This window comes from Zootermopsis nevadensis, unplaced genomic scaffold, assembly GCF_977971745.1.
Source record: "Zootermopsis nevadensis isolate Lab colony 2312 unplaced genomic scaffold, Znev_1.0 Znev_ptg000045l, whole genome shotgun sequence".
In the NCBI taxonomy this organism is placed as follows: Eukaryota; Metazoa; Arthropoda; class Insecta; order Blattodea; family Termopsidae; genus Zootermopsis; species Zootermopsis nevadensis.
In genome coordinates, this window is record NW_028259177.1 from 1,738,208 (window position 1) to 1,764,391 (window position 26,184).

Below are 26,184 nucleotides of genomic sequence, written 5' to 3' on the forward strand. Positions count from 1 at the left end.
GAAGACTGCGCCTGGATGTCTTAAATCGGGTTGTGTGTGAGGTGCGTGTTCGATATTACGGAGCTGTAGACTGCAACCTCTCTCTCTTTTTTTTTTTTTCGATGTTCATTCCATCATCGTCAGGTCTATCAATTAAAATTAAAAACTGTTGCACTTGCTGCCCTGCGTATACTGATTTTTTCTACCCGTTAGATTTTATTTGTTTAACCTCCAGGCTTCTTCCATTTAATTTTGAAGACTGCGCCTGGATGTCTTAAATCTGCAAAATCAATTTTTTTTTTAATTTTCATATCCTGATCCTGGCTACTGACATAGGAAATGGAATAATTTTAAAGAATTACTCAATATATCGTAATACAAGCAAAGAAAAGTAATCACAAAATATTTAAAGTATTATAACATACCGGGTTGTGTGTGATGTGCGTGTCCGATATTACGGAACGGTAGACTGCGACTAAGCTGTGAGTATCGTGTGTGGCTATATATATTGGGTGAAAGTTGTTTAGGGGGTTGGGTCGATGGACTGTAGAATGTTAAATATCGGATTGTTCGTGTAGATGTTACTGTCGTTTAATGCAAGGTTTTGTTTATGTGTTCTTTGTATATGATATTTTTCTATGGTGTCTCTATGTCGCTTGTTTTGTATTATTTTTATAATGTCCATTGTTTGTTCTATTTTGTTGTATGTATGTCCTGTGTTTAATATATGCTTTGCATATGCTGAATGATCTTTATTGTGTTTAATTGCTGTAATATGCTCTTTGTATCTTTGACTAAAGGTGCGTCCGGTTTGGCCTATATAGGTTAACGGGCAATCATTGCATTTTAACCTATATATGCCTGGTTTTTCGTATTGATTTGTTGTGTCTATTTGTGGCTTTTGTTTCAAGATGTTTTTTATTGTGTTTTTTGTTCTAAATGCTATTTTTATGTTATTTGTTTTAAATGTTTTTGTTATATATTTGGTTTCTTTTCCTATATATGTGAATGTGGCCCATTTGTTTTGTTTATTTTCGTTTTCGTCTTCATTTATGTTGTTTACATTGTTTATTTTATTTTTGGGTTTTAATTCATAATTATTATATCCGTTTTCTATTAGAATTTGTTTTATTATGTTACATTCAATTTGTTTGTTTATTGTGGTTATGGGATATGTATTTTTTCGGTTTATTAAGTAATTAATAGCCATTTGTTTATGTTCATTTGGATGACATGAAGAGGCATGAATTATGGTGCTTGTATTTGTAGGTTTTCTGTATGTTTTGAATTCGAAGTTGTTTTCGTTTCGTATTATAGTTAGATCTAAATAATTTAATTTGTTATTTTGTTCTGTTTCTAAAGTGAATTGTATATTTTGATTTATGTTGTTAAATTCATTTAAAACATTTTTTATATTTGTATTTTTTGCATCAAAAATCATGAGTATATCATCAACATATCTACTATAGTATTTGATTTGATATTTGTTTAATATATTTACTATATAATCATGCTCGAGATATTGTAAGAATATTTCAGATAATATGCTCGAGGTTGGAGCTCCCATGGGTAACCCTGTTTCTTGTTTCCAATATTCATTGTTGAATTGGAAATAATTTTGGTTAATAATAATGTTAGTTATATTTGTAATTTCATTTATTAGATCTGTATTTATATTCTGTCTATTTAGAATATCTCTTACAATATCTCGTAGCATGATTGTTGGAATATTTGTATACATATTATTGATGTCAAAAGAACAAATTTGTATATTTTTATTATTATGAAAATTCAATTGTTGGATTTCGTTTATTAATTTTATAGAATTTGTTATGTTAAACGTATTTGGTAGATTACAGTATTCTTTTAAAATGTTTGATATTTTTATTGCTATTTTATATGCAGGGGCTGATGTCCAATTTATTAATGGTCTGATAGAATATGGGTTCTTATGTAGTTTAATTTGTCCTGTGATGATTGGTGCGGTGGCACTGTGATTATAGTATTGTGTTTTGGGAGGGTTAAAAATGTTATTACATTTTTGGGTTATTTTTTGTATTTCCTTTTGGTATTTTGGTGTTGGGTTTTGTGTTAGTTGTGTGAATTCATTTTTGTTTATAAATTGAGTAATGTATTTTTGGTATTGTTCTATAGAGAGTATTATGATGGTTTTTCCTTTATCTGCTTGCGTAATTGTTAGTTTATTTTGTTGTAATTTTTGTTTAATATTTTTTATTAATTTCCATTCGTTAATATGTGTTTTATTATATTGATCGTTCTTTTTGTTTTGTTTAATTAGGTGTTCAATTTTGTCAGCTATTATGTGTCGTATATGGTCTTGTTTTTGTATAGGAATTAGATTTATTGCAGTTTCTGCTTCCAGTGCTAGATTTGTGATCCATGTTTTTTGTTTATGATGTAAATTGTATTTTAAACCTTTGTTTAGTAAATTATATTCGTTTTGTGTGAATTGAATATTTGTTAGGTTCTTTACGCGACATGCGAAATGGTGTGATGGTTCATTTTGTTTGTATTCGTTATTATCTTCGTTTCGTATTTTGTTTAGTAATGTTTTTATTTTATTATTTTGTTTTTGATATAATTTAGTCAATTCGGTTTTTAATTTTTGTGTTATTTCATTTTCTATGTCAATCCATACATCCTTCCATATGTTTGCAGCTTCTAAATGATTTTTATAGGTTAATATGTTTAATTGATATTTCTTTTTGTATAATTGTTTGATTTCTGCTTTTATATATAATGTTTCTGCCTTTCGTTGAATTATTTGTACATTAGGATTATTTCCTTGTATTTTTATTTTTACATATTTCGGTGTTATTCTCTCCTTTAAACATAATTTGTTGAATCTAATATTCGCATTGCACTTCAGTACCTTTCGTTTCAAATTTAATAATTGATACACGCAATTTATTTGACAATTATATAACTTATATCTTAATTGCGTCATGCTTGTGTTCTTCAATACAATAATTTTATTCACCGTCTTTACACAAGCTTATAGATTGTTAAAATCACATAAAATTATAACATTTCAACATTTGATATTGTTACATTTTAAAATGACGACATGTTTCGATGTTCATTCCATCATCGTCAGGTCTATCAATTAAAATTAAAAACTGTTGCACTTGCTGCCCTGCGTAAACTGATTTTTTCTACCCGTTAGATTTTATTTGTTTAACCTCCAGGCTTCTTCCATTTAATTTTGAAGACTGCGCCTGGATGTCTTAAATCGGGTTGTGTGTGAGGTGCGTGTCCGATATTACGGAGCTGTAGACTGCATCGAAACATGTCGTCATTTTAAAATGTAACAATATCAAATGTTGAAATGTTATAATTTTATGTGATTTTAACAATCTATAAGCTTGTGTAAAGACGGTGAATAAAATTATTGTACAAAATATTATTGCAACGCGATGTGTAATAAGGCTTGCATAAAAAACAATTCAATTTACGAAGTTGCGAAACATGAAGTACCTGGTACTTCGAATCCGAAAAGGATGTGGAAGGAATTTAAGAAAGGAAGACGCCCTCCGTGTACACAGGAACATGATGATTTACATATATTATTAAAATGCTGGGGTAACAAGGAACCTGGGGACAAATTTTCTGAGTACAAAATAGCGTATTATTAATGAAGAATAATAAATTGTACTTATGTTGTAGAATTAAAGTGTACAGAAAATTACTTGTATAAAATAACGAGACACGAGAAAATAAAGTCTGTAACATGCAACTGAAAATATGGAAGACGAGATTAATTTAATTTTTGTAGAGAACTCAACTGCATAAATGAACTGAGATAAAACGAAGCTAAACAGTGCAAAGTATTTCTACTCCGTATTTGGTAGGTTTCCGAGTTCTCATACCAGTCCACTGACCTCTTATCGTGACTAAATTTCCGTGCTTTTTCCCATTACCTCCAGGTAAGTAACAGGATACAAAACCTACCCTACGACAGATCACATGTTCCTTCGACATCATTTTGAACTCGTTTTTCATAATAATTTGTTTTTCTCAAAAATATTTTCGAGGAGAATATTTTGACATACAAAGAAGCAACGGACGACTGAACGAGTCTGATCAATGAACTGGAAACGTATTACCCAGGAGAGTAATAAAAAATGCATGCAACATTTAGTCGGAATAACTGAAGAGAAGACCATGTTTGGGAGAGAAAAGGAGCAGATGAAAAATAACATTAAAATGGTCCTTGAAGATTTTAGGTGTGAGGGTCTAAAGTGAATTCACCTGATACAGAACATGAACACTGCGACGGGATCTTCTGAAGAAGATGGCAGATCTTTGGCCTCCACAAACGTTGTAATTTCTTGTCTATCAGCGCCGAGTAGTTCGCTAGACGTTTACAAGCGTTTCATATTTTTATCATCAGGACAGAGTCTCTTTAACGTAATAGAGAATTCTCTTTGATTATCACTGCTGTTTACAAACGATAACTAAGGCTAGATTGTGTTAAATGCAACCGTTGGGCAGGAATTTGTCGGCGTGGGTTTGAATTCCGTCCACAGCTTCATGCATGGAGCCACCAACCGAAACTAATACTTGTATCTAAACTCCCACGCTGCCGGTTGCCACAGATTTACTCTCAAGTACAAACAAAATAGTTGGCCTACTAGACCTTGGTAAGCTAATACCACAACGCCAGTACAAAATATCTCCTTTTGATGACGATAGACCTGACGTTGCTGATCACTAATTTACCAGCGAGTGCTCGGATCATGTCTCCGCCTTCAATGAGACCACGTGACAAAGTAGATTCGATTCACGACTGAATGTCCTAAATTTCAACTACAAAGCCTGTACAGGCAAAATGAAATGCCATTTGAGACTAAATACACAGACGCGTACAAAATGACCTCCCAGAATATTTTACCACTAAATCGAAGCACCAAATGTAGTGAGGAAGCGGTTACCACTCATGCACCGTATTCAGAAGGTCCTGCCCCCGACATACCGATTATAATCAGCTAGAATAATTATTCTACCTGAGGTTTCAGAAGTTTTCCTCAGTCCCTCCAGACAAATGTCGAGACAGAACCTTTACATAAACCCACAAAAACTTACTTCCGTATCCTTTCAAATTCATTACATAACACTCTTTGTGTAATTGGTCGCAACAGCCTAAACCACTCGCAGCGCCTTTGAACAAATCACAAACAAAATCAGCGATGTAAGATTTGAGGTTATCATGGCGGTGAGTCTGAAGATTGCTGTCTTCTGGGTTGTTGCCCAATCTTCAAAATCAGCGATGATGGAAAATTAACGTTGAAAACGGATCAGAACAGTATGAATGTTTTTGAAAATGTTAAATATAGATATTTCAGGGCAATAATATGAATGGGGAAAGAAAATACATATCTGTAGTTTTTTTGTCGGAAAGGGAGAATTGAAGATGTAACGCGGTAGACCGAGATATAGATGGAACCAAATATCAAAATTGTTGTTAAAGAGATATTGTGCAAGGATGTGGACTGGATTCGTCTGGCTAAAGAAAAGAACTGAGGTGGCTGTTAGTGTATGGAGTACTGGAATTTGGTGTTTCGTAAATGACAAGTCATTCTTTGACCACCTAATGAAGAAGGCATCTGCTCCGAAGAATTATTGTCTGAAAGTGTTTAAGTATCTAAAGTTTCTTTTATTAAAATGTTGTTTGTCTTTTAAACAAATTTCAAAGATAAAAGTCACCGAGTATTCAGTTTACTTTCTGGAGAAGTCTTTAATTTACGTTTTAATTTACCTGTTTTCCGGGCCAATGAACTTGCAGTTCATCCATCGTACAAGTGTCGCTAATACTACCAACACTCTAGCTGATTAACACCCCAGTTCATATCTGCAACACAAGAAAAATGTTGGAATTTTTGTTTTCGTAGTTAATTCAATAATCCATTTATCCACAGTCGAAACAGGACACAGCGTCATAAGACAGATAACAGTATCAAGACTGTCAGATCCACGAGATAACCATTAATGTTTCGGAAAATATGTGTACCGGAGTTACAGCGTGCAACTTGATAAACCAAATAGTCGCTCATGAAGTAAAATAATTTTCACATATTTTGCTACATAAATAATAAAAACTAAATATCCTGGCGGTAGAAAGTAATAACATGTCCCACCGGATCAGTGATCTATGATTATACGTATCACACAAAACACACTGATACAGGATGCGATGTCAATGACTGTGAACTCAGGTGGCACGTGTAGTTAAAACTGCAGATTATAAAGGACCAACTTGAGAAAAGCAGTTAATGGAACAGGGTTATTTACAACTTCTATGTTAACTGGCTGCGCAAGTTATATAGCGTTGTTGTGGACGTGAGAGATGGTTTACACATTCCTACTTGAATCAAAGGCTGCTGCTGAAGGACTTGTTATATTACACTGTCACTTTACGGAACGACACTCCACATCAAGCTACGAGAGTTTAACACAATCAAACACTACAGTTAATGAAGGATCTCATCCTAAAACTTCCTGTGATCTCTTCAAATATGCTATTCTCTGTCTAACCAATTCTAATTATGAGATTTTAGTGTGAATTTAATTACTTCCACTGTAACTAATACATGGTCTGTTAACATCCTTCAATTACTGCATTCTTAACACAGTTTCACGACCCCAGAACTCACTTTTTTGGGTATTAGAAGGCGATAGTAAAATATTAATAAGAATAGGCACAAAACTCGAGATCCGAGACGTTTTATTAAAATATGATAGTTCCTCAGCTGAAAAAAATCCCTATTTTTACAAAACCTAATGACTCATTACTATTTTCACTAAAACTGGTTGAATCAAGCATATATCTTCACGCTCTATTTATCTGAAATCCGTTTTAGTAACATCCTCTCATCTACACAAAAGTTCCGAAACAGATATAATCCATTCAGAATTGTGAGGATCATAATTTGTGCAGTTCCTCATCACTGAATTTCTTTCCAGCCTCCGCTCACTTCATCTCTCTCAGATCCATATTCTCTCCAGCGCCCTGTTCTCATACCTAAGCGTCACTGAACAATTTCAAATCACATGCAAAGTAGCTTCCACCCACGTGAAACACGAAGCGCCTGTTGCGATATGAACAAAATTGTCTACAGAGATGTGTATATATATGCTTTCTTTTTTACACAGAATAATTGAATTTCCTATCACCTGTTGGGGCCTGTTCCTTTGTGTAACTTCATAAGAAAAAAGAAACACGATTCATGATATGTTAAAATGCAGAATTCTATGTTGCAGAAGGTGTTTTACTTACATCCACGCGTGGTAATTTATAAACTTATATCTTACGTTTCTACGCATTCTTAGCGTAAACAGCAAATTGTAATTCAAGCTTCCAAGCACCAAATTTAATGTAAATCTTTTCAGGACTTAGAAAATAGAATATAACTACAGAGAAGACCATTTGCGTTATTAATTCATTTATAAATTTTCTGCAGGGATCACTTAAAGATCAATCATTCTGTGTTCATGAAGACAGAACAAATTTAGGATGGTAATTCAATTCAATTCAATTAATTTATTTAAGTGCTTGACAACAGCCAGACAAGGCCAATAACAGTCAAGCACTAAACAACAGAAAAGGATGAAATATAATATAATAATAACATTAATTTCTATAATAATAAAAATAAAACATTACAAATACAAAATCAAACAAACAATAAACTAAATATATAAATATCAATGTTAATTTATTACAAAATAATAATCAGTAATAAACTAAATATACCTAAGTAAATTATTCAATTAAAAATACTAAATAAAACAAAACAGAACGAACTTATAAAATTAATACCACAAAATAAGATAAAATACAGTCAGCACAGGAAATGAATAAACAAAAAAAAACGATGATTATTGTTTAAAAAGCTGACTGACATCAGTAAGCAAAACAGAATCTTTGTTAAAGATGTCAATGCTCCTACAGACTGCATTGGCAGCAGAAACACATCTGGCAGAGGGACTGGCCTTGAAATTACATTGTACAGTAAAGGTGGAGTAGTCTCTGATAGACCTGGTGGGTATGCAGAGACTAACTGTTTCAAAAACAGACGAGCAACTAATTTTGCCTTTAAAAACATTCACGAGGAAAAGCGCATCAAAAAACCTCCTCCTTAAATGTAACGATAAGAAGTTTAATCTAAGTAGTATATCATCGTAATTATAGGCACACACGCCATTAAAAAATCTAGTGTAACATAGAGCTACAAATTTCCTTTGAATCCTTTCCAATTTAAAGGAATCAGTATTAGTAATAGAATTCCAAACAACGGATGCATACTCAATTTTGGAACGAACTAAAGTACTGTACAAGACCAAAAGGCTATCAACAGTGGAGAAGGAAGAAGTAATGTACCGAATCAAGCCAAGCATTTTTAAGCTTTGTGAATATATATAGTTAATGTGCTGATGGAAATAAATCTTACAGTCCAGTAGAACACCGAGATCTTTAACACAATAAGAACGTGCCACCAGATTGTTACACAATTTGTAATTAAAGTAAATACTGTTTGTCTTCCGGGTGAACGATATAACAGTCGTTTTACTTAAATTAAGTTGCATCCCATTAACGAGACACCAATTTTGCACTGAATGAATATCAACCTGTAACAGTTTGCAGTCATCAACATCGCTAATACTCCGATATATCTTTAAATCATCAGCAAATAAAAGGCACTGTGAGTAATGGTAATAATAATAATAAAAGTGAGGATTTGTGGTCAGGAAGGTGTTTCTCATAGTTTGGGCAGACAATTGCCTGAACAGAAGTTAGTAACGACACCTTTATAAGTATTATAAAGTAGGGTGAACATGATCATATTCGAAAATGGGAAGACGGATCATCACTTACCTGTGGTATCCTGAAAAGACGCAGCAAGTTCGCAACTTGGATTGAAGTGACGCTAGAGGCAGCACCCACCACTCCAGATATCACTTTGCGGATTTGAGTCTTGTTGCAGTGATATTCTGCCCCGTCGATGTTACTAATCGATCCTGAAAAGTAACGAAATGCATTGCTGAATTAAACGTACAGGAAGCTAAATGTTTTTATCTACCACGTGATCGCTTTATATTGGAAAGAACCCTGCTCCTCTGGTCGTCCAAGCATACTTCAAATCACATTAACCTGCCTCTGTCTGATCTTCGTAATCTGCACACACACATATTCACCCTGAAGACGGCAACTTCAATGTTAGACGAAACTTTAGAAAACCTTCAACATTCCATGCAGCTTATATATTTGAGATCCGAGTTTGTTTTCCAACCGAGAAAACCACTGGAATCAACTCAATGGAACACAGTCCTTGTTCAGATACTCTTTCGGATTTCCTAAAGAAAATCTCCACTTTTTATCAAAACCAAATTTCATTGACGTACTCAAAACCTGCATCCTAGGTCCGGTTACGTAACGCTTTGTTTACGTTTACACTAAGCGAAACAGTTCCATGGCAACGCATCTCCATGACGTTACGTAGGTGTTCACTTCGAATCCGTAGGCCCAAACGCAAATACGACGTCAATGTCAAACTAGAAGACGTACTGATTCTCTTTTTCAATATTTTACAACAACCGGATGTCAAGAGTATGAAAAATTTCGCAGGAAAAATCAGGTTTATGCTGTCTGTGTGATGTATGTCGCCCTTGTCCCAATTTTTGAACGAAAGGTTTCCATTACATTTACAGCGAGCATCATGACATTAGAGGTAAACATCCTCGTACGTTTAAAAAATTTCTGCCAACGGTTAGCTTCAGCATCGCAGACGCACGAAATTTTGAGGTGGAAACTACTCTGGAGTCAATACTGGACTCTGAAATAGTGTAAAGCAGCTATACAAGCTTTTTAATATCATGCAGAATTTTCCTTTTGCAGAATATAGATCGAGGTCAGGGCTGCTGTATAAAATCCACAGTTGGCATTTGTATTAGTGGCGGTAACTGATGAACCATTCGAGATAGTCTTTAAAAATATGGTGTGGAAATATATCATAAACGTTCATACTAATTCTGTACTGAACAGTTTTAAAGCCAGCAATTACAAACATGGCGACGGTGTGAAACTTTGAGATTGCTTTCTAAGTTCTTTCCAAGAAGGAAATAATAATACTTGTAACAGTCAAATAAAATATTTACATTTACAAACAATGAAACTGTAACAAAAACAGGATTTGATCCTGTGACAATTTGCTCACGCTGATACAAAAAATTTACATTGATTTTTTAGATTATAAATTTTTTTACAATCTAACCTCAGTATAGGGGTACAGGGGAATAGTAACATAGCCGACTTTTCCTCATCGCAATAAACAATGGTTAAAATAAATTTAATCAACACTCCCTTTTAGTACCATATCGGGACCCATCGAGCAAAAGCTGAAACAACAGAGCATCGCGTCTTTTGTTTCTACCACACGCCTATCTGACTTGGCTCCCAGAGATTATACATTCTCCTCGCTAGGAACGACATTTCTGACAAACATTTTCACAACAGCGATGAAATTGCATGCGCCAACTTTCATCTCGTGGGCCCTTAAACGTTAGGGCACAAGTTTAGGAACTTATTTACAGTAGCTCTATCACACGCTTTATATACCACAGTTCAAGAACCGATACCCCATTTTCAGAAGTAGAATTTATGTATCAAGTTCAAGAAAGTTCGTAAAAACCTCTCACTGCAATACTTACTTTGTTTCATATTTTTTTATCAATGGTTTTGTCATCCGAAAACATAAGATATCTTGCAACGCTTTTATATGGTAGGGATAAGCAAGGAACCGGCCGTGGTCTATTTTAAAATGCTATCCTAACATTTGCCTGAACGAACAAGTGCAAATCGCAAAATACCTCAGTCAGCAGACTGCTTCAGGACCCTGTATTGAAATCAGGACTCCCAGGATACGAGGTACGTTACAGAGCAATTTAACGGTGAAGTTCGGCCCCGCCCGCAACTTGAACGAAACGTCATTCTTATAAAATGTTTAGCACGTTACAAGCCAAGCACAACACAAATTGTATGTCCTTTGATGTTTTCAGGGCTGGCATTGTTTCTAGAATACATACGAATATAAAACTTTAATAGTATTTCTCTTTGTTAAGCTCTTAGCATCCCCCCCCCCAAATAATTTTGACCCCAATAAATTGGCTAAAGAGATTAAAATAAGTGAGCAGTCTAAATTACAAAATCCTTCAGAAAACCTGATGGAGAAAAGCAATCCGCAAGAACGAGACACTGAAAGCATTAAAGGGAGGGGGGGGGGTCTTAAGCCGCGACAGCGTGAACTTCAAATGACCCAGGATAAGGTCCAATGGCAACGAACCTTCCTTTTCTGCAAAAATCGGTGAAATTCTTAACGGTATGGCTGAATAGCCATCGACCTTTCGATTAGATCTACTATCCTGAGCATGAAATTAATTGAAACTTGTTTTGTTAGCAAATCCCCACCTGCCAACAGATTTAGTCAGTCTGTTACTTAATGCCTACCTGTCAATTAGTTAGTCTTGCCTAGAAAACTACAGCGACTGTGTGTGTGTAGACTCTAAGCTACGTGAGTGGTAACTAAACTGTAGCAAGGCAAATTTGTTACCGGTTCGAATCGCACGCAGTGCGTCCATTCTGGCGTGCAAGACCACGGTGCGAGGTGTAATTCATTTCCATTCGGAAGTCATAAAGAACTGGGGTGTGAGACAGCAGTGGACTGGCTAAGGTCAGGGTTAAATCGTACACTCTCGTGAACAAGATATGGAGTCTTCATAAGGTTCTCAAGAAGAATTCCGCTCCACAGAGTTAGTGTGAGGTGTGCATAACATTATTATAATTGTTATTATTATCATTATTAATTCGAATACACATGGGTCTCACGTTTCTTTTAATTATTATTTCGTGGTGGAACTGCAGATTACCTACATTTCCTTTTAATTCTTCGTCTATAACACAAACAGAGATGTTAAAAATCTTACATAAATATAAACCAGCGAGTTTTACAGGCTACATCCCGTAAAATCTACGCGTAAAGATATTGTTATCATCTGTTAACAACTTTCGTACTTTGAGCTTGGGAAAATTTTGTGTATTATTACATCATTTTAAGGCAACGAAATTTTTGTAAAAAAAAATATATTTATTTTTATAGTTTATTAAACGACGCTTTTTAGTATATAAACTACATAGCGTCGGATGACAGGATGACTGTAATGAACTACAAAAACGTAATTTGAGGCAATATCCAAGGATTTACTGAGAAAAACCCTCTGTCACAGTGGCCGTTCTCCGGACTAAGATTTGAACCTAAGACCTCCTGAATATGAAGTATAACAGCTAACAATGACGTTAGGTATATTTAGTAAAGGGCCTGCAAGTAATACGGTCACTCAGAGAACTACACTTTGGCAGAAATAAGCATGATAAAAATGACCTCTAAGTACTTAACTTCACGAACCGCTTGGAATGTGTTTATAGTGAAGTCCTTAAAAAATATACAGCCAAAGGAATGTTATCCGAGATCTGTAACAGGAAAATGTTAAGGGGTTTTAAAGTTTCCAACTGTCTCCACCATCTGCAAGGCAGGTAAAGTTGCAATATATCTTCTGAATTGATTTAAAATTAGGTTTTCGTCCTTCGCCGGATATCGAGAACCTTGGTTTGTTTCAATTCCATTCATCACCATTCCTTATCGTCTGTCGCTAGTGTACCGAGCTGGAAACGGATATTATCGGCAAATGATTAGTAATGTTCAGAAAATATCTGCAGGGCGTACTTCGTATTTAGTTGTCACGGTAACTAGCTCGAAAGAGTGCAAAAGCATAATAAAGCGATCAGAACTAAATTGAATCTCACCCGTACGACGTCACTCCCAGATTCATCCGAGATTTTACGCTTATTTCATTTTTGAAGGATCAATACATAACAGCTAAGAAATCATTTCATTGGAAAAAAAAATAGCGTCTACTTATGTTAGATTAAATGTAAACAAGGATGGGAATTTATACTCTACCGAAGTAGGCACATTTTAAAAATGCACTTCCTGCAGTTTTCTTTAAATTACTTTATTTATTAATTTACGTGTTTATATTTTGTTTTATTGAACGAAGCCTTCAATAAATTTCGATCATAAAAAGTCTAAAGGTTAGACGATGCATTGTAAATTTCCTATTTAATAATCATTCAATCTCATTAGAAGCCTTTCTCCCTCTGAAGTTTAAAAATGGTGTCAACTGTATATAGAATTCTGTAAAGCTGCTAAATACTTAAGAATGAATTTGTATAACAGACACTAAACCAGAACAGAAAGAATCATTTAGTCTCAATCACTCCTGCACTAATTCCGAAAAGTAAGCGGATCTCCATAACGTACAGTGGAGTTATATTTCGCTTGTGTTCAAAGGAACCCTTCTTTCTCTAGGGTTTTCAAATACACTTCAGATATTTCGATACCACTGAAGCAGTACTTTGGAAACTCATTAAATTTATAACAAAATAAAAATATCCTCTTTTCACTCTGCAGAAATAAAACCGAATGGAATTTAAACTAGTACAGGATTGTATCGAATTTTCCCTAAAAGAATTTTTACATAGAACTTGTAATTACATTTCCTGCTTTTCCTATAAGATACAGCTTTCATAGATCCCTTTCTATAGGATCAGAAACAAAAACTTTACAAATTAAATAGTTCTTCTTAACAATTCTGGATTAATTAAAACTAACTTCAAATACTGCACCACATTCAAGACGTACTCCGAGATATATTAATCGGCTACAATCCGAATTATTCACATCAGTAAAACAGCAAAACATGTGTAAAGTGGATTAGGTGTGTTAAATGACTGTAATACCTACCCTCCTTGTAGACAGTCCAAATTTAATTTTTCTTCTCCAGCAAATTAACAATAATAATTAAACTAATGGAGCTGTAAGAGTAAATCAAGATAAACTTTCCTTTTGTTATGAGCTAAGATGTCTCGAGCGCCGATCTAATCTAATCATCCACTTTAGGTCACAAAATAATGGTAATAATACAACAAAACAAATCAATTCTCTTTTAAACGCGCTAATTCAACAGATAGATGAGCCAATTATAGCGTTAACACAAGAAAATAAAATTAAAAATACAATATGAACACGAATTGAAAATAGCAAATACTCTAAAACAAAATACGTAATAATTCTGAACGTACCAAAAACAATAATTCCGAAAAATCTATTTTAACAAAATAATAATATTGGCTTTGATCTATTGCACATAGATCCCTCCCGACATTATCCTCCCATCTACGTCTAGGTCTCCCCAGATGTCTCTTCCCCTCAGGCTTCCCAACCAACACCCGGTGAACACCTCTTGTCCCAACCATGCGCGCTACATGCCCCGCCCATCAATGTTTCTGTTATTGAGTAAATATATGTATGACGATGGTTGTTTCTAGGTTGTTCCGTCGTGTACAAGTTTACCGACGTTTCAGATGTACTTGCTGCCTGGCCGATCATCGCTTTGAAGCCAGAAGAGTATTTTATCCCCAAATACTCTCCAGAAATACTTTTGTCTTAACTGGCCACCTCATATAAATTATTTATGAACATAAGACCAACGTAGAGGCAGTTTGAACAACTAAGTTCTAAGCGACACTACTGTTAACTTTATTTTATGTTTTGTTGCATACTGAAAGAATGTTTAGATCGGTTAGTGTCGTAAATATAACATGAAAAGCTGAGTGAGTTGCTACAGTCATATATACCAGTAACACGACGATTTAAAACATATTGAACCAACTAACTGATAGGCCAACACACAGTCTCGTAGTTCAACACTCCTGGACGCGATCCTAAGCAGTTCATTTCACCTCCCATCATCAGAAAGTCTTTACTTTAGATACAACATTGTTATTTTACCATATCCTTCTCGGTCTTCCAAGTGTTCGTTTTCCCAAGAGAATTGCTCAACAAAAAGTCTTAATGAATTCCGCGTTTATCCCATACTGGTTAAATAAGCATCTTATCGTGACCTTCTGCATATAAAACCCGCAATACCTACACACCGGTTTATTAATGTAAGACTTGAGGTTATCACAGCGGTGAGTATGAAGATTTCTGTCTTCTGGGTTGTTGCGCTGAGTAGTCTGGTCGATGTTAACCAACGTTTCAGAGGTCATACTGCCTCCATCATCAGGGCGATGAGTATGAAGATTTCTGTCTTCTTTGTTGTTGCGCTGTGTAGTCTGGTCGATGTTAACCAACGTTTCAGAGGACATACTGCCTCCATCATCAGGGCGATGAGTATGAAGATTTCTGTCTTCTTTGTTGTTGCGCTGTGTAGTCTGGTCGATGTTAACCAACGTTTCAGAGGTCATACTGCCTCCATCATCAGGGCGATGAGTATGAAGATTTCTGTCTTCTTTGTTGTTGCGCTGTGTAGTCTGGTCGATGTTAACCAACGTTTCAGAGGACATACTGCCTCCATCATCAGGGCGATGAGTATGAAGATTTCTGTCTTCTTTGTTGTTGCGCTGTGTAGTCTGGTCGATGTTAACCAACGTTTCAGAGGTCATACTGCCTCCATCATCAGGGCGATGAGTATGAAGATTTCTGTCTTCTTTGTTGTTGCGCTGTGTAGTCTGGTCGATGTTAACCAACGTTTCATAGGTCATCAGGGCGATATTCATCGCCCTGATGACAGAGGCAGTATGACCTTTGAAACGTTTGTAAACATCGACCAGACTATACAGCGCAACAACACAGAAGACAGAAATATTCATATTAACCGCTGTGAAAACCTCAAATCATACATAATATGTCGATTATTGAATAATGAATGAACTTGAATTGATATGGAAGGGCCCTGTCGTAGCCAAATCTAAGGCACTGTTTCGGCACCTGCCTGGAGGAGCGGGGGGAAACCACGCTAAGAATGTCTGTCGAGAAATTTCAAGAGTGCTTCCACAAAGTCATTCGATGTGGCATTCTGCCTTACACACTACAGTTTGGCGTATCTCTACGCGTGTATATATATATATATATATCCAAAAGTCGTATAATATAACGAAGTTGGGCTCTAACTGTGATGAGTCTGGATGTTGCATCCCAGTGGTTTTAATTTGACTTCATTCTCCGAAGGTATGTAAAAATGATTGATGGTGTGTTGGATATTTCCCATTGTATATTGTCTGATGAAATTTTTATGTAAACTACGTTTCGTGGGTTGGCTGTAGTGGGTAGTGTACATATACTAGCTTAATATTCAAAATGTCCCAGACTGACCCCCAACCGCTGCCACTGTTAAAATTAACAAAGTAATCGTACGCCAACTTTCGTAATTTGTCATTTGTTTGCCACTACTCTTTAATGTAACAGTGAAAGTGATTTCCTCACAGCAGACTACGGTCACCTATTAGATTTCTGTTCGCCGCAATGGCCATTATCAACTATTATGCCACTAATAAAAAGACCAGTTTCATTAATGTTATATGTTATCACAGTGCAACTGGGTCTGACCTACGTCAGGTCAGTTATTTACACGATGTTTAATGGGTTACCGCCTGGTATCGATTCACTGTGCAATTTTAAACTTGGGTTCATGGCAGGCTAGAATCATAAAACGTTACTGGATACCTTGAATGCCAACGTTTAATCCTGTGGCGATTCTAGTAAATTCAGCAGAAAACATCCTTCGAAAAAGTGTTGTTACCAAAGACACGAGTCTAGCAGCGGACGATCCAAAAATTCTGCCAGGAAATCTACTTTTGTTTTGCATTTAATGTAGAGAGTCCTCGTAATACGTATCTTTTTTCCTAAATACAAAATAATTGACGTATATTACTCAAGTTATTAAATGCTGTTTTTATATGCCTACTGAATCGCGCTAAATGAAAAGTGTAACAATGACTTATTATCGTCATCATCAATATCATCGAAATATTTAAACGTTTAGTAAGTACTTTAACAGATGCTCGGATACTAGAAAATCATTAGATGTCTGTTGAGTGTTAGTTCATTAGTGTCTGTAAATAAATAATTACAAGAAAACGGATGTCATATGGGATGATGCGCCGAGTAGTCTGGTAGAAATTGACGTTTCAGCGGCGCCTACTGCTACCATAATCAAGGTTCGGCCAATTTATACCAGGCCACAAGAAACAACATCCAATAGAACAACAATTTTTATACTCATCACCACGAGGACATTAAATCTGACAAAATCTTCACAGAAAACTTGATTATTGGTCCCAACTTGCTGAATGTGCTGAGTTCTGTAAACTACGTTCGAAGATGTCCTCTAAGTAATGCTAAGGTTCATCGTCTTGCTTTACTTTTAACCCTTTAAAATCCAGTGGTAACTATTAGTACCAACTGCTGTAACAGTTTATACGCTTTTCTCACAGTGTGTGTTTATGGGTTTCCTATGATTTTCAGAATAAACAGCGATTATTTCCTTAAACACTATTAACTAACTGATTTTTGCAACGGAGATATGTGTTTATTTTGCGGTAGGATGTGAATCTTTAAACAATGTTTAGATAAGCCTTGGCTTAGAAGAAGCTCTCATATTTAAAAATTTTCTTTTATGTATTTGCTTCAATACTTCTGCTGCTTTAAAGGGCAAGAATTAAAATAATTTACTAATTAGTCTGAATAGGGCGTTATATGAATATTGTTCAAAACTGCAAGTTCTTGCCACCTACGTAGCTTTATAGCTCCTGTAATATTAATCTGACCATATCGATTTTCAAGATAGATAGCTCGAGAAGGCTGTGGGTTGCCCATGTATCTTTGCTCCATGAAGTCGACACCGAGTCGAAAGCATTTCGAATCAGGTGGCATAAACGCGTTCCAATCCAAGTTTTTTGGAATAAATATGAGAGTAGTAACTGTTTTAAAAACTGGGATATGCTCAAAACCTCTCTCGTTACATAAAAGCACACTCATATTTGAAGTGTGTTGAAAAGCAAACGAAGGAACCAGCTACACGGTACAGCAACGTTTTGGTCTGTTGATCCATATTCGGTGGGCTTAATAATTCCCTGCCTTTTAGGGAAAATGGAATTTCATTACCTTGTTCGAGAGAGACTGTCACTTACACAATTAGAAAAACTAACGGCCAAGAATTTTATTGTAAAATTATTATTTACATTAAAAGATGTACTGAAGATCGTTCCGAAATATTTTCATTCACTCCAAAATCTACTTTTTTTTTATTCTCGCCAAGTTGGCTGCCAGTGTCATTCAGGAGACTCTGGTTTCAAGCTTTGTCTCTGCGTTATCTCCAGTTAGCTGATGTCCTCACCTGTGTTTGCATTTTTCAGTCTACATCATACTTCTTCATTTTGTATCCTGCCACTTAAATTTATTATCGTACAATTGTCATGCGTGCAATTTATAATATTCCCCCTCATACCTCATTTTTTTTTCTGTTTCCTCATCTCCTCTGAATAAAATTCCGTGTCCATCAGTGTCCGAGTGGACACCCGTCTTGCCTGCTCTGTAAAGTTTAATAATAATGAAAATGTGAACATTAGTTTGTACTAAGAGACATTAGGTGTGTGATGGAAACAAATTCGTGCTGTGCATTTTAAAATAATCTTCGATCTAAATTATAAATTACTGAATGAAAAACAATTGACCGTATGAGGGCTGTATTTTATTCTTTGTAATCCCAAATGGTATTTATATTGCGTTGGGCAAAACGTGTCCAAAGCAAAATTGAATGGCAACTGAAAGGCCGTCGAAATTTTCCGCGACGAAAAATTCGATATGACGAGTATACGTGACTTATAATCATGCGTTCACTTTTTCTACCTCTGATAAGGACGCATAAAATTAAAAGTGTGTGCTCAAAACATTGTACCGAAATTAGATTAGGTGAGTAATGAAATATCACTTAGCTGCAAGCCAAAATCCTACTGGAGTTCCATTGGTCCAACTTCGTCAGCGAGAAAATGGTAACAGCATGAATGCACACTGGCTTTGCTAGAGTAATTAAAATCCTCATTGTCTCTTAACCATCCAGTTTTGTTTTTCAACTTAACTTGTCCTAATTTTCTCTATCTGTTATATTCTCAGTTGCGACGCCGTGTAATCAAGCCTACCTACGTTTTGGATCGACGTCTAGCCTCCATATTCTTCGAACCGTTGGCATCCACATTCCAGACCATATGGCATTAGAATCAGGAAGACATTAGACCTGCTAACCTCGAACCACTCTCTTGTGTCTCAGTTCCTATGTCCTCGCAATATAATAATAATAATAATAATAATAATATATTTGGTTTAGAACTATATACAGAGATCTGTGGCCGCCTAACACCAGGTTTTCACGGCCACGGTCCTTACATACGTAGCACTATTAGCACTACTGCTTACTACAACTACTCACTAACGCTACTCTACATGACTATTCCTTAATCCCTAATACTATTTACATAACTCTTCCGTATTGTTCTCGTGCCTTCTACCCCAGTGGCAGTTCTAAATTCCTAATTTTGACCTGTCTTTTACATCTTACTTTGTACAGAAATTTCCCTACATCCCTGACCTCCGTGTCATTCGTAGTGCTTAAAATTTTCTTGAAGGCCAACTCTTCGCCAACGGTGAACCACTTGTGGCGATAGATAAGTGCTTAGCCAGAATGCCACATATGAGGATAAACATTTTAGAAAATGTATACGAGATGGTATGTGAATCGAGAATGATGTATGGGGCGGAAATATGGGGATTAGAGGAGGGATGGAAAGAAGTTGATGTAATCCACGGGAGATTTTGTAAGAAGGTCCTAGGGATACCAAGGGTCGGAGCAAATGGGGTAGCCGAAGTGGAACTGGGGAGAGACAGCAGGAGGAGCAAGGTTTTAGGGTTGGTCACAAAATTTTGGTTAAGGATTTTGCAAATGGACAGGGATGATTTAGTAAGGAGATGCTACGACTGGCAGGTACTGAACTTGAAAATTGGGGGATGGGCTAAGGGGGTAAAAGAGGAATTAGATAAATTAGGGTTGGGGTATATTTGGCAGGATCCGCAAGGAAGAAGTGTGGGCAGGACGTGGGAAATTTTAAAGGAAAGGTGCAACGCCATAGAACGACAGAACGTTTTTGCTAAAATTAGAGAAAAGAGATCTCTGGCGTTGTAAGGGGAGATGAAATCAGGGTGGGGTAGACAGGGCTACATTGGTTGCTGTACGAGGGTGGAGAGGGAGGGATGGGCATGGTTCAGAGCGGGTATTTGGAAGCTGAGAGGGATGAGGGGGGGCATGGATGGGAAAATATGCCCTTTATGTGGGGCGACAGAAAGCGAGATTCAAATACTATTAAAGTGTACGTAAACCGGGAGGTGGAGGGAACAGCTACTGAGGAAAGGTTCATAAACTGTGACAAGTTGAAACATAAATTGTGACTCAGTGATATAGACTTTGTATGTAATATTTAGATTAACGTACTACTTTAATCTCTGTAGCATAATTCTTCTTGAAAACCTTGCAGTCATTTTGCGAGTGATTGAATTCCTTGTCTTTCTTATAAATCGTTGGTTCACTGCAGTGTTCACCAGAACCTACCATTGCACCTTATTCCTAAGCCACATGAATCCATTCTGCATCGTTATTAATTAATTTACTTTTAAGATCCATTTAAATATTATCTTCCTATCAACGCCTATATCTCTTATATTGCATTTACTCTTATCTTCCGATTAGAATTTTGTGTTTACAAGAGCCGGCCATGAAATCTGTACTGAGCCAGATGATTTAATCCCACGCCTTCAAACCGTTTTTCTTTAAAATGCCTTGCAACAGTATCGTCTCATTTACGCGTGGGACTCATCTGCTCCCTTATGTTAGATTTGGAATATAACTTATCGTAGCAACACCTATTTGATGGGATTTGAGGTTATCACGGCGATGAGTGTGAAGATGGCTGTCTCCTGCGTTGTTGCGTCGTGTGGTAATTGTCTAGTAGAAGTTTTTCGATGTTTTAGAGGTGAATGCTGCCTCTATTTTCGGGGAGGTGATCGCCCTGATGATGGACGCAGGAAGCCTGAAGTTTTAGTAAATTTCTACCTTATTAAGATCGCTGTCTTCTGGATTTTAGCGCTGTGTAGTCCAATAGAAGTTTACCAACGTTTGAGGGGTCCTTGCAGGCCCTGATGATGGAGGCAGCAAGGACCTCTTAAACGTACTCACCGCCGTGGAAACCCCAGGTCTACTTCTACCATAGTCTTTGGCCCAACTCGTAAGATAGTCACTTTTATTTGTTTTTGTGCGTAAGTTTTAACTTCGTAGGAGTTTTGCAGATACGCTGGAAGCCAAAACGTTGATGAAAATTATAAAATATTCTGTCAGCTGCCGATTCAGGAACCAGGTCACTTGGATTTCGCGTTCCGTCCACTGGTCCTTACTTTGCTCGCTCCATTAATAATTTAGACGTTTCCGGTTTCTTCTCCTCCCACACTGAGATTTCTCCCGTGAAACCTTCCTTATACGATGTTACGGTATAAATTGCTCTGATTTACCGCTGGCGAGATTCGTCTATAACTTTATTATGACTGTGTTGGTACAGTTGCCACCAAAACTGCTTTCTGCCGAGTAGCCAATATTCGAGATACACGTGCGGTGAGTCACAGCGGAGCAATGGCTGTTTATCTGAGGCTTGGTAATTAAGAAAACATACTACGACTTCATTTTCATATAACGTGCATGGCAACACACCCAGGCATGGAAGATACCTGCGCTGTATTTACAGATACATGCATGCATACGCAAGAACTGGTGGTTACGTGCTGTGCTGCTAAAAATCTCGGCTCTGGATTGGGCTGTCCTGACTGAAGTTCTGTTGTAGTATCTTCAATTAGACCACGATAGCTTTGTTCCATATTATTTCGAATTCATTATTCATTAATTATTCTCTAGGCCTGTTTCGAAGCCGTAGATTCTGAGCTACTCACAGTCATTAAGTATAACATAAATCGCAAATACATAAATGAAACAAGCATCTAAGCGAAAATCATGCACACAGACACTCGTTTCTTTATGCTCACGCATAAACATAAAACTACACACAAACCAGAAAGGGGCAAAATAAGAAACACATTTGCCCTTTCTTGAGGAGAACTTTGTTCTTATATTTGTTTACACATTCATTCTTGGAATTATTTATTTCAGCGTTGACGCCTTCTTGCATTGAGTGTGCTTCAGCAAATTTTGTGTGATCTTTGACATACGACAAAATGTTTTATGATACATTATTCAGCCATGTCTCGAAGGGATCAATGGCCAAGTGGTTAGTAATCTGTTTTCTGTGCTGGTGGTCCTGGGTTTGAATTACTTTTCCTGAGTATATAATTTCTTCTATTAACATATAACCTATTTCAAATACGGCATTTGTAAACTTCATGCTCTCTCGAAGTGATGTACACTTCTGTATGCTTTTAAGCTTGGATATAAATTGTTATTACATTCAGCAACAATCTTCGATATCCAGTGCAGTTGAGCTGTCAGCCAATAAAATGTATGTTTGAACTACTTATTCTTGACTTATAAGGACATTTTCAGGATGCACAGTTGGAGGTAGTGGAACGGTCTGAATCTGCATAGAATTTTGTTACTGCACAATGAAACGCCAGTTTCAGTTGATGTCATTTTGTACATGTTTCAATATAAGATGACGTATAAAACGAGAATCCTGGTCTGAAAGATCTGACTGGATAAACTACGCGTATCGTGTAGAAAGAGTATTGTATATTTATAGCAACAGAGTGAATTAGTGTGAAGCGTGAAACATTGTTTATTCAAACAAACTCTTATGAATAATCACTGCTTAAAACATTGTCAAAGAATTTACTTGTTAATATAGAAAAGAAATATGACCATGACTTCTCATTATGGGCTTATTTCATATATGTAGTGCAGAGACCGCATAATTATGTGCTTAATGTGATGATATCAGTGGATATGTGTCAATATTGCTATTATACACTAATGACTTTCTATATGCAGAACAAGAAAGACTTCTGGATAAGAAACTTTGTATTTAGGAAATTCCTTCTCAAGCCTGTTTGTCTAAATTGTAGTTGCAAAACACCGAGATACATTGCTCAATCTCTATCGAAAACTGATTCACTCCATGGCGCGAAATTCTTTATAAGCTGATAGTTATTCAGATAGTCATGAAATTTCCCGCCTTTTATGAAACCCGAAAATTCATAATTAAGATTGTTCTTTGGGGCTTTGTCCGTCGTCTAAATTATAACATTAAAAAACTACAAGGTTTCGAAAGCTGAATTCTACTTCCTTCTTCATGTAAAATGGATGGAAGAGGATAGATGGTCTATCTGTTGGGCACCCTGGTTGAGGTAACCACAATCCAAGTCTAATACCACCTGCTGTTTTGATGGGCGGGTATGCACACAGGACTAAATTAAATGAATCCTTAATTTTGCTTCTCACTTTGCAAAGTGACAGTATAAACTCAGAATATTCGAAGTAAAATAGATTCGGAAAAACTTCTCTTTAATACTTAAAAATATTCAGGTGTTTATACGAGCATATTTTAAAAGGAAACCATTACAAGTTCGTCGAAAAAGGATGTGAGATTCACGGACGATGTTTTTCGTGCGCCTGGCCTAACACATCACCGTCACTTTTGAAAGTAATCGTAATTTTTCGTTTAAAGTCCGGATACTCGAACGCCACTTCCAGGGGAAGCGCTTTGTACTCCAGACATCCATTAAAGAAAAAGAGTGATTAATTACTTTCCACGTTTCTCTGTTGTACCTCCTACGCTCGTTGATTGCATATTTTAGTTGGTAACTCGTTACTACCACGACATGCAGTTTGTTGGATTTTTGTTTGCAGTCACGGGCCAAATGATTTTGAGGCCACTCAGCTTCTTAACTGCATGATACTCCACGTTTTTGCTACAGGAATAAGACAACCGGAGAGTAAATCAGACCTTTTATCCATCTTCCGGCGCCTAAATCTAGAATAACTGGAACTCTTTGCCTTTGAGCCTGTTGTAAGAGTTCTTAACTTTGGCAGTATATGAAAGTGACTGGGTATATTCATGCCCTGTCTGCTTTACCCCTAAGGAGACAAGTTGGGTACGTATCGGATAGGAGGCCGGCTGGACCCTTCATTGTGATGAAGAGAAGATTTCTAGGGAAAAGCGTGAGACTGGGCTTAGACCAACAGATCTAAGAGTTGAACGAATGCTAGAAAGTTCTATTTTACATTCAATTCTGCATTCGTGATCATCACGTTTGTTACGTGGTTATTGCCACTCCGTTAAATTGACAAAGTTGGCAAGATGATGAAAGTAAAGCTATAAAAGCAGTAAGAAGCAACCGGACGGAAAATAATATATGAAAATGCAATTACTTTGCGTCGATAAGATGTAATGAAAATACAATGACCATGTTCGGAATGGCTGCTTCTGAAAGAATAAAGATGCAGTTAACTGAAACAAGGAGTTGTTAACTGCCGTGATTTACACTTCGTGGTCTCCCTAAGAGTCTCCTTGACCTTAAGCATACGTTTTAAAGCAGTGCAGTGAAGGGAACTTTTTTTCTGATTCGCTTAATTTATGTGAGAACGAAAGCAGCCCAAGTTCTCTTTTGCGAGATAAAACAATACTTTAACCTTATTTTAAAAGCGAAAGTAATTCGTACTTTCGAAGTTTTCCATAAATTATTTGTTGCAACAAAATTAAATTGTGTAATGAGTAATCACCTTACCTTATTATAAATTGACATTGACAACAGTATTACGTATGAATGTGTGTCTTTTATACTTAAACGTATGTGAGTAATGTATTAATGTATGAATCCATGCATGCATTATCAGTTTCATGCATTGACGGAAGTTTTTTTATGTAAATGGGCCTATGTATGTGCGTTAAAATTTGGAAGAGTAGACATGCAGAAAATTCAGTGTTTCTTTCAAATGCCTCCAGCTGATAACTATGATACCTCGGTGAAACACTTGTTATACATCAGATATTGATATTTGCAAAATTTCCTTGGTTTCAGAATAATTCCCTTTGACAAGCATATTGTAATTAATATCGTAAATATTCGACATTATTTCTTGCACTCAGTGCTTTTTAAGTCCTGCATTTTATTGTTAAGTCTCGAGATGAAAAATACACAGAGCGCAATTAAAAGTACAAAAACATATCATTTCGACTTCTAAGTCACACAGACCCTTCACTGCAAAAACTCCTCTAAAAGAATTTGGTCCGTACCGCAAAGAAATCGAACACTCCACCGTTAGAAAGATCGATTGGTTAACGCCGTTTAAGGAAACAGTCTCTGTTTAAGATGATAATTGTACGAAACTTGTTTGTACAGAACGCAGTGTTACTGACCGTTAGAGTAACTGTTACTTGCAGTTTCCATTCGACTTGAAAGAGTTAACGGGACAACGACGTTAGACTTTTTTTCCCCTACACCTCAACTTGTGTGATGCAGTAAGCGTTTAATGTGCGACAGTAAAACGTGTCGAGTATTTTATTCAATTGAATGCAGTCAGTACAGTTGAAATCAATACTTCGTGCCAAACGTAACTCAGCTGGCAATTCCGTCAGAATTAACAGCAATCACGGTCGTCCAGATTCAGTTCTCTGGATTTATTGCCTGTGCTTTGAGCGCCGGCACACAGCACCCGAGTTTAATCGTGTGCTATTTGACGACGTTGTAATAACTACTGAGGTTATCCAGAATACTCTGATGGACAAGAGAGATTTATTATGAAAATAGAATCTTGATAATTTCATCTGCTGTACTTGTAATGATATGTTCACATACTTACCTAAGGGGAAACGATAAAGATCCCTTAACTTAAATTAAAATCTCGGATCAAATGGTGAGAAATATCTGCAAGGCGCCCATGTAACTGTTCTATTCATTTTATTTCTGGTAATTACATTAGAGGCTAGTTCTTTGTGTTTATGAAGTGAAAGAACTTTGTAAGCGTGCTGATAACATTAGAAGGTTTGTGACGGTTGTTCTGGTTGGCCTTTGTCTTTGAAATTGCTTCAGACCGGCTTGCTCAAATGGCGAAGACGAAACCCACTACTTTCTGCCTGTGATGTAGATTACTGTATTCGTATGTGGATACTTCAACAGCAAAGAGATTAATTAATAAAACAATGCTTATTGCGATGTGGCCACTGATCTGTTTTCGATAATTATT

The 26,184-nt window shown here is 36.3% G+C and overlaps 2 protein-coding genes across 2 annotated transcripts in view; one reads left to right on the top strand and one right to left on the bottom strand.

Annotated features, from left to right (window-relative positions):
- Positions 1-9,415, bottom strand: part of LOC147871619 (metabotropic glutamate receptor-like) — a 48,467-nt gene extending 39,052 nt beyond the window's left edge. Inside the window, exons 1-2 of the mRNA XM_087360500.1 lie at positions 9,403-9,415; positions 8,876-9,018 (exon numbers count right to left, since the gene is read on the bottom strand). Coding sequence (XP_087216626.1) covers positions 8,876-9,018; positions 9,403-9,415 — 156 coding nt within the window. The remainder of the gene's footprint in view (positions 1-8,875; positions 9,019-9,402) is intronic.
- The window catches only part of LOC147871614 (TBC1 domain family member 4-like), a 259,104-nt gene that overhangs the window by 216,534 nt on the left and 16,386 nt on the right, over positions 1-26,184 (top strand). The gene's annotated exons all lie outside the window — the stretch shown is intronic.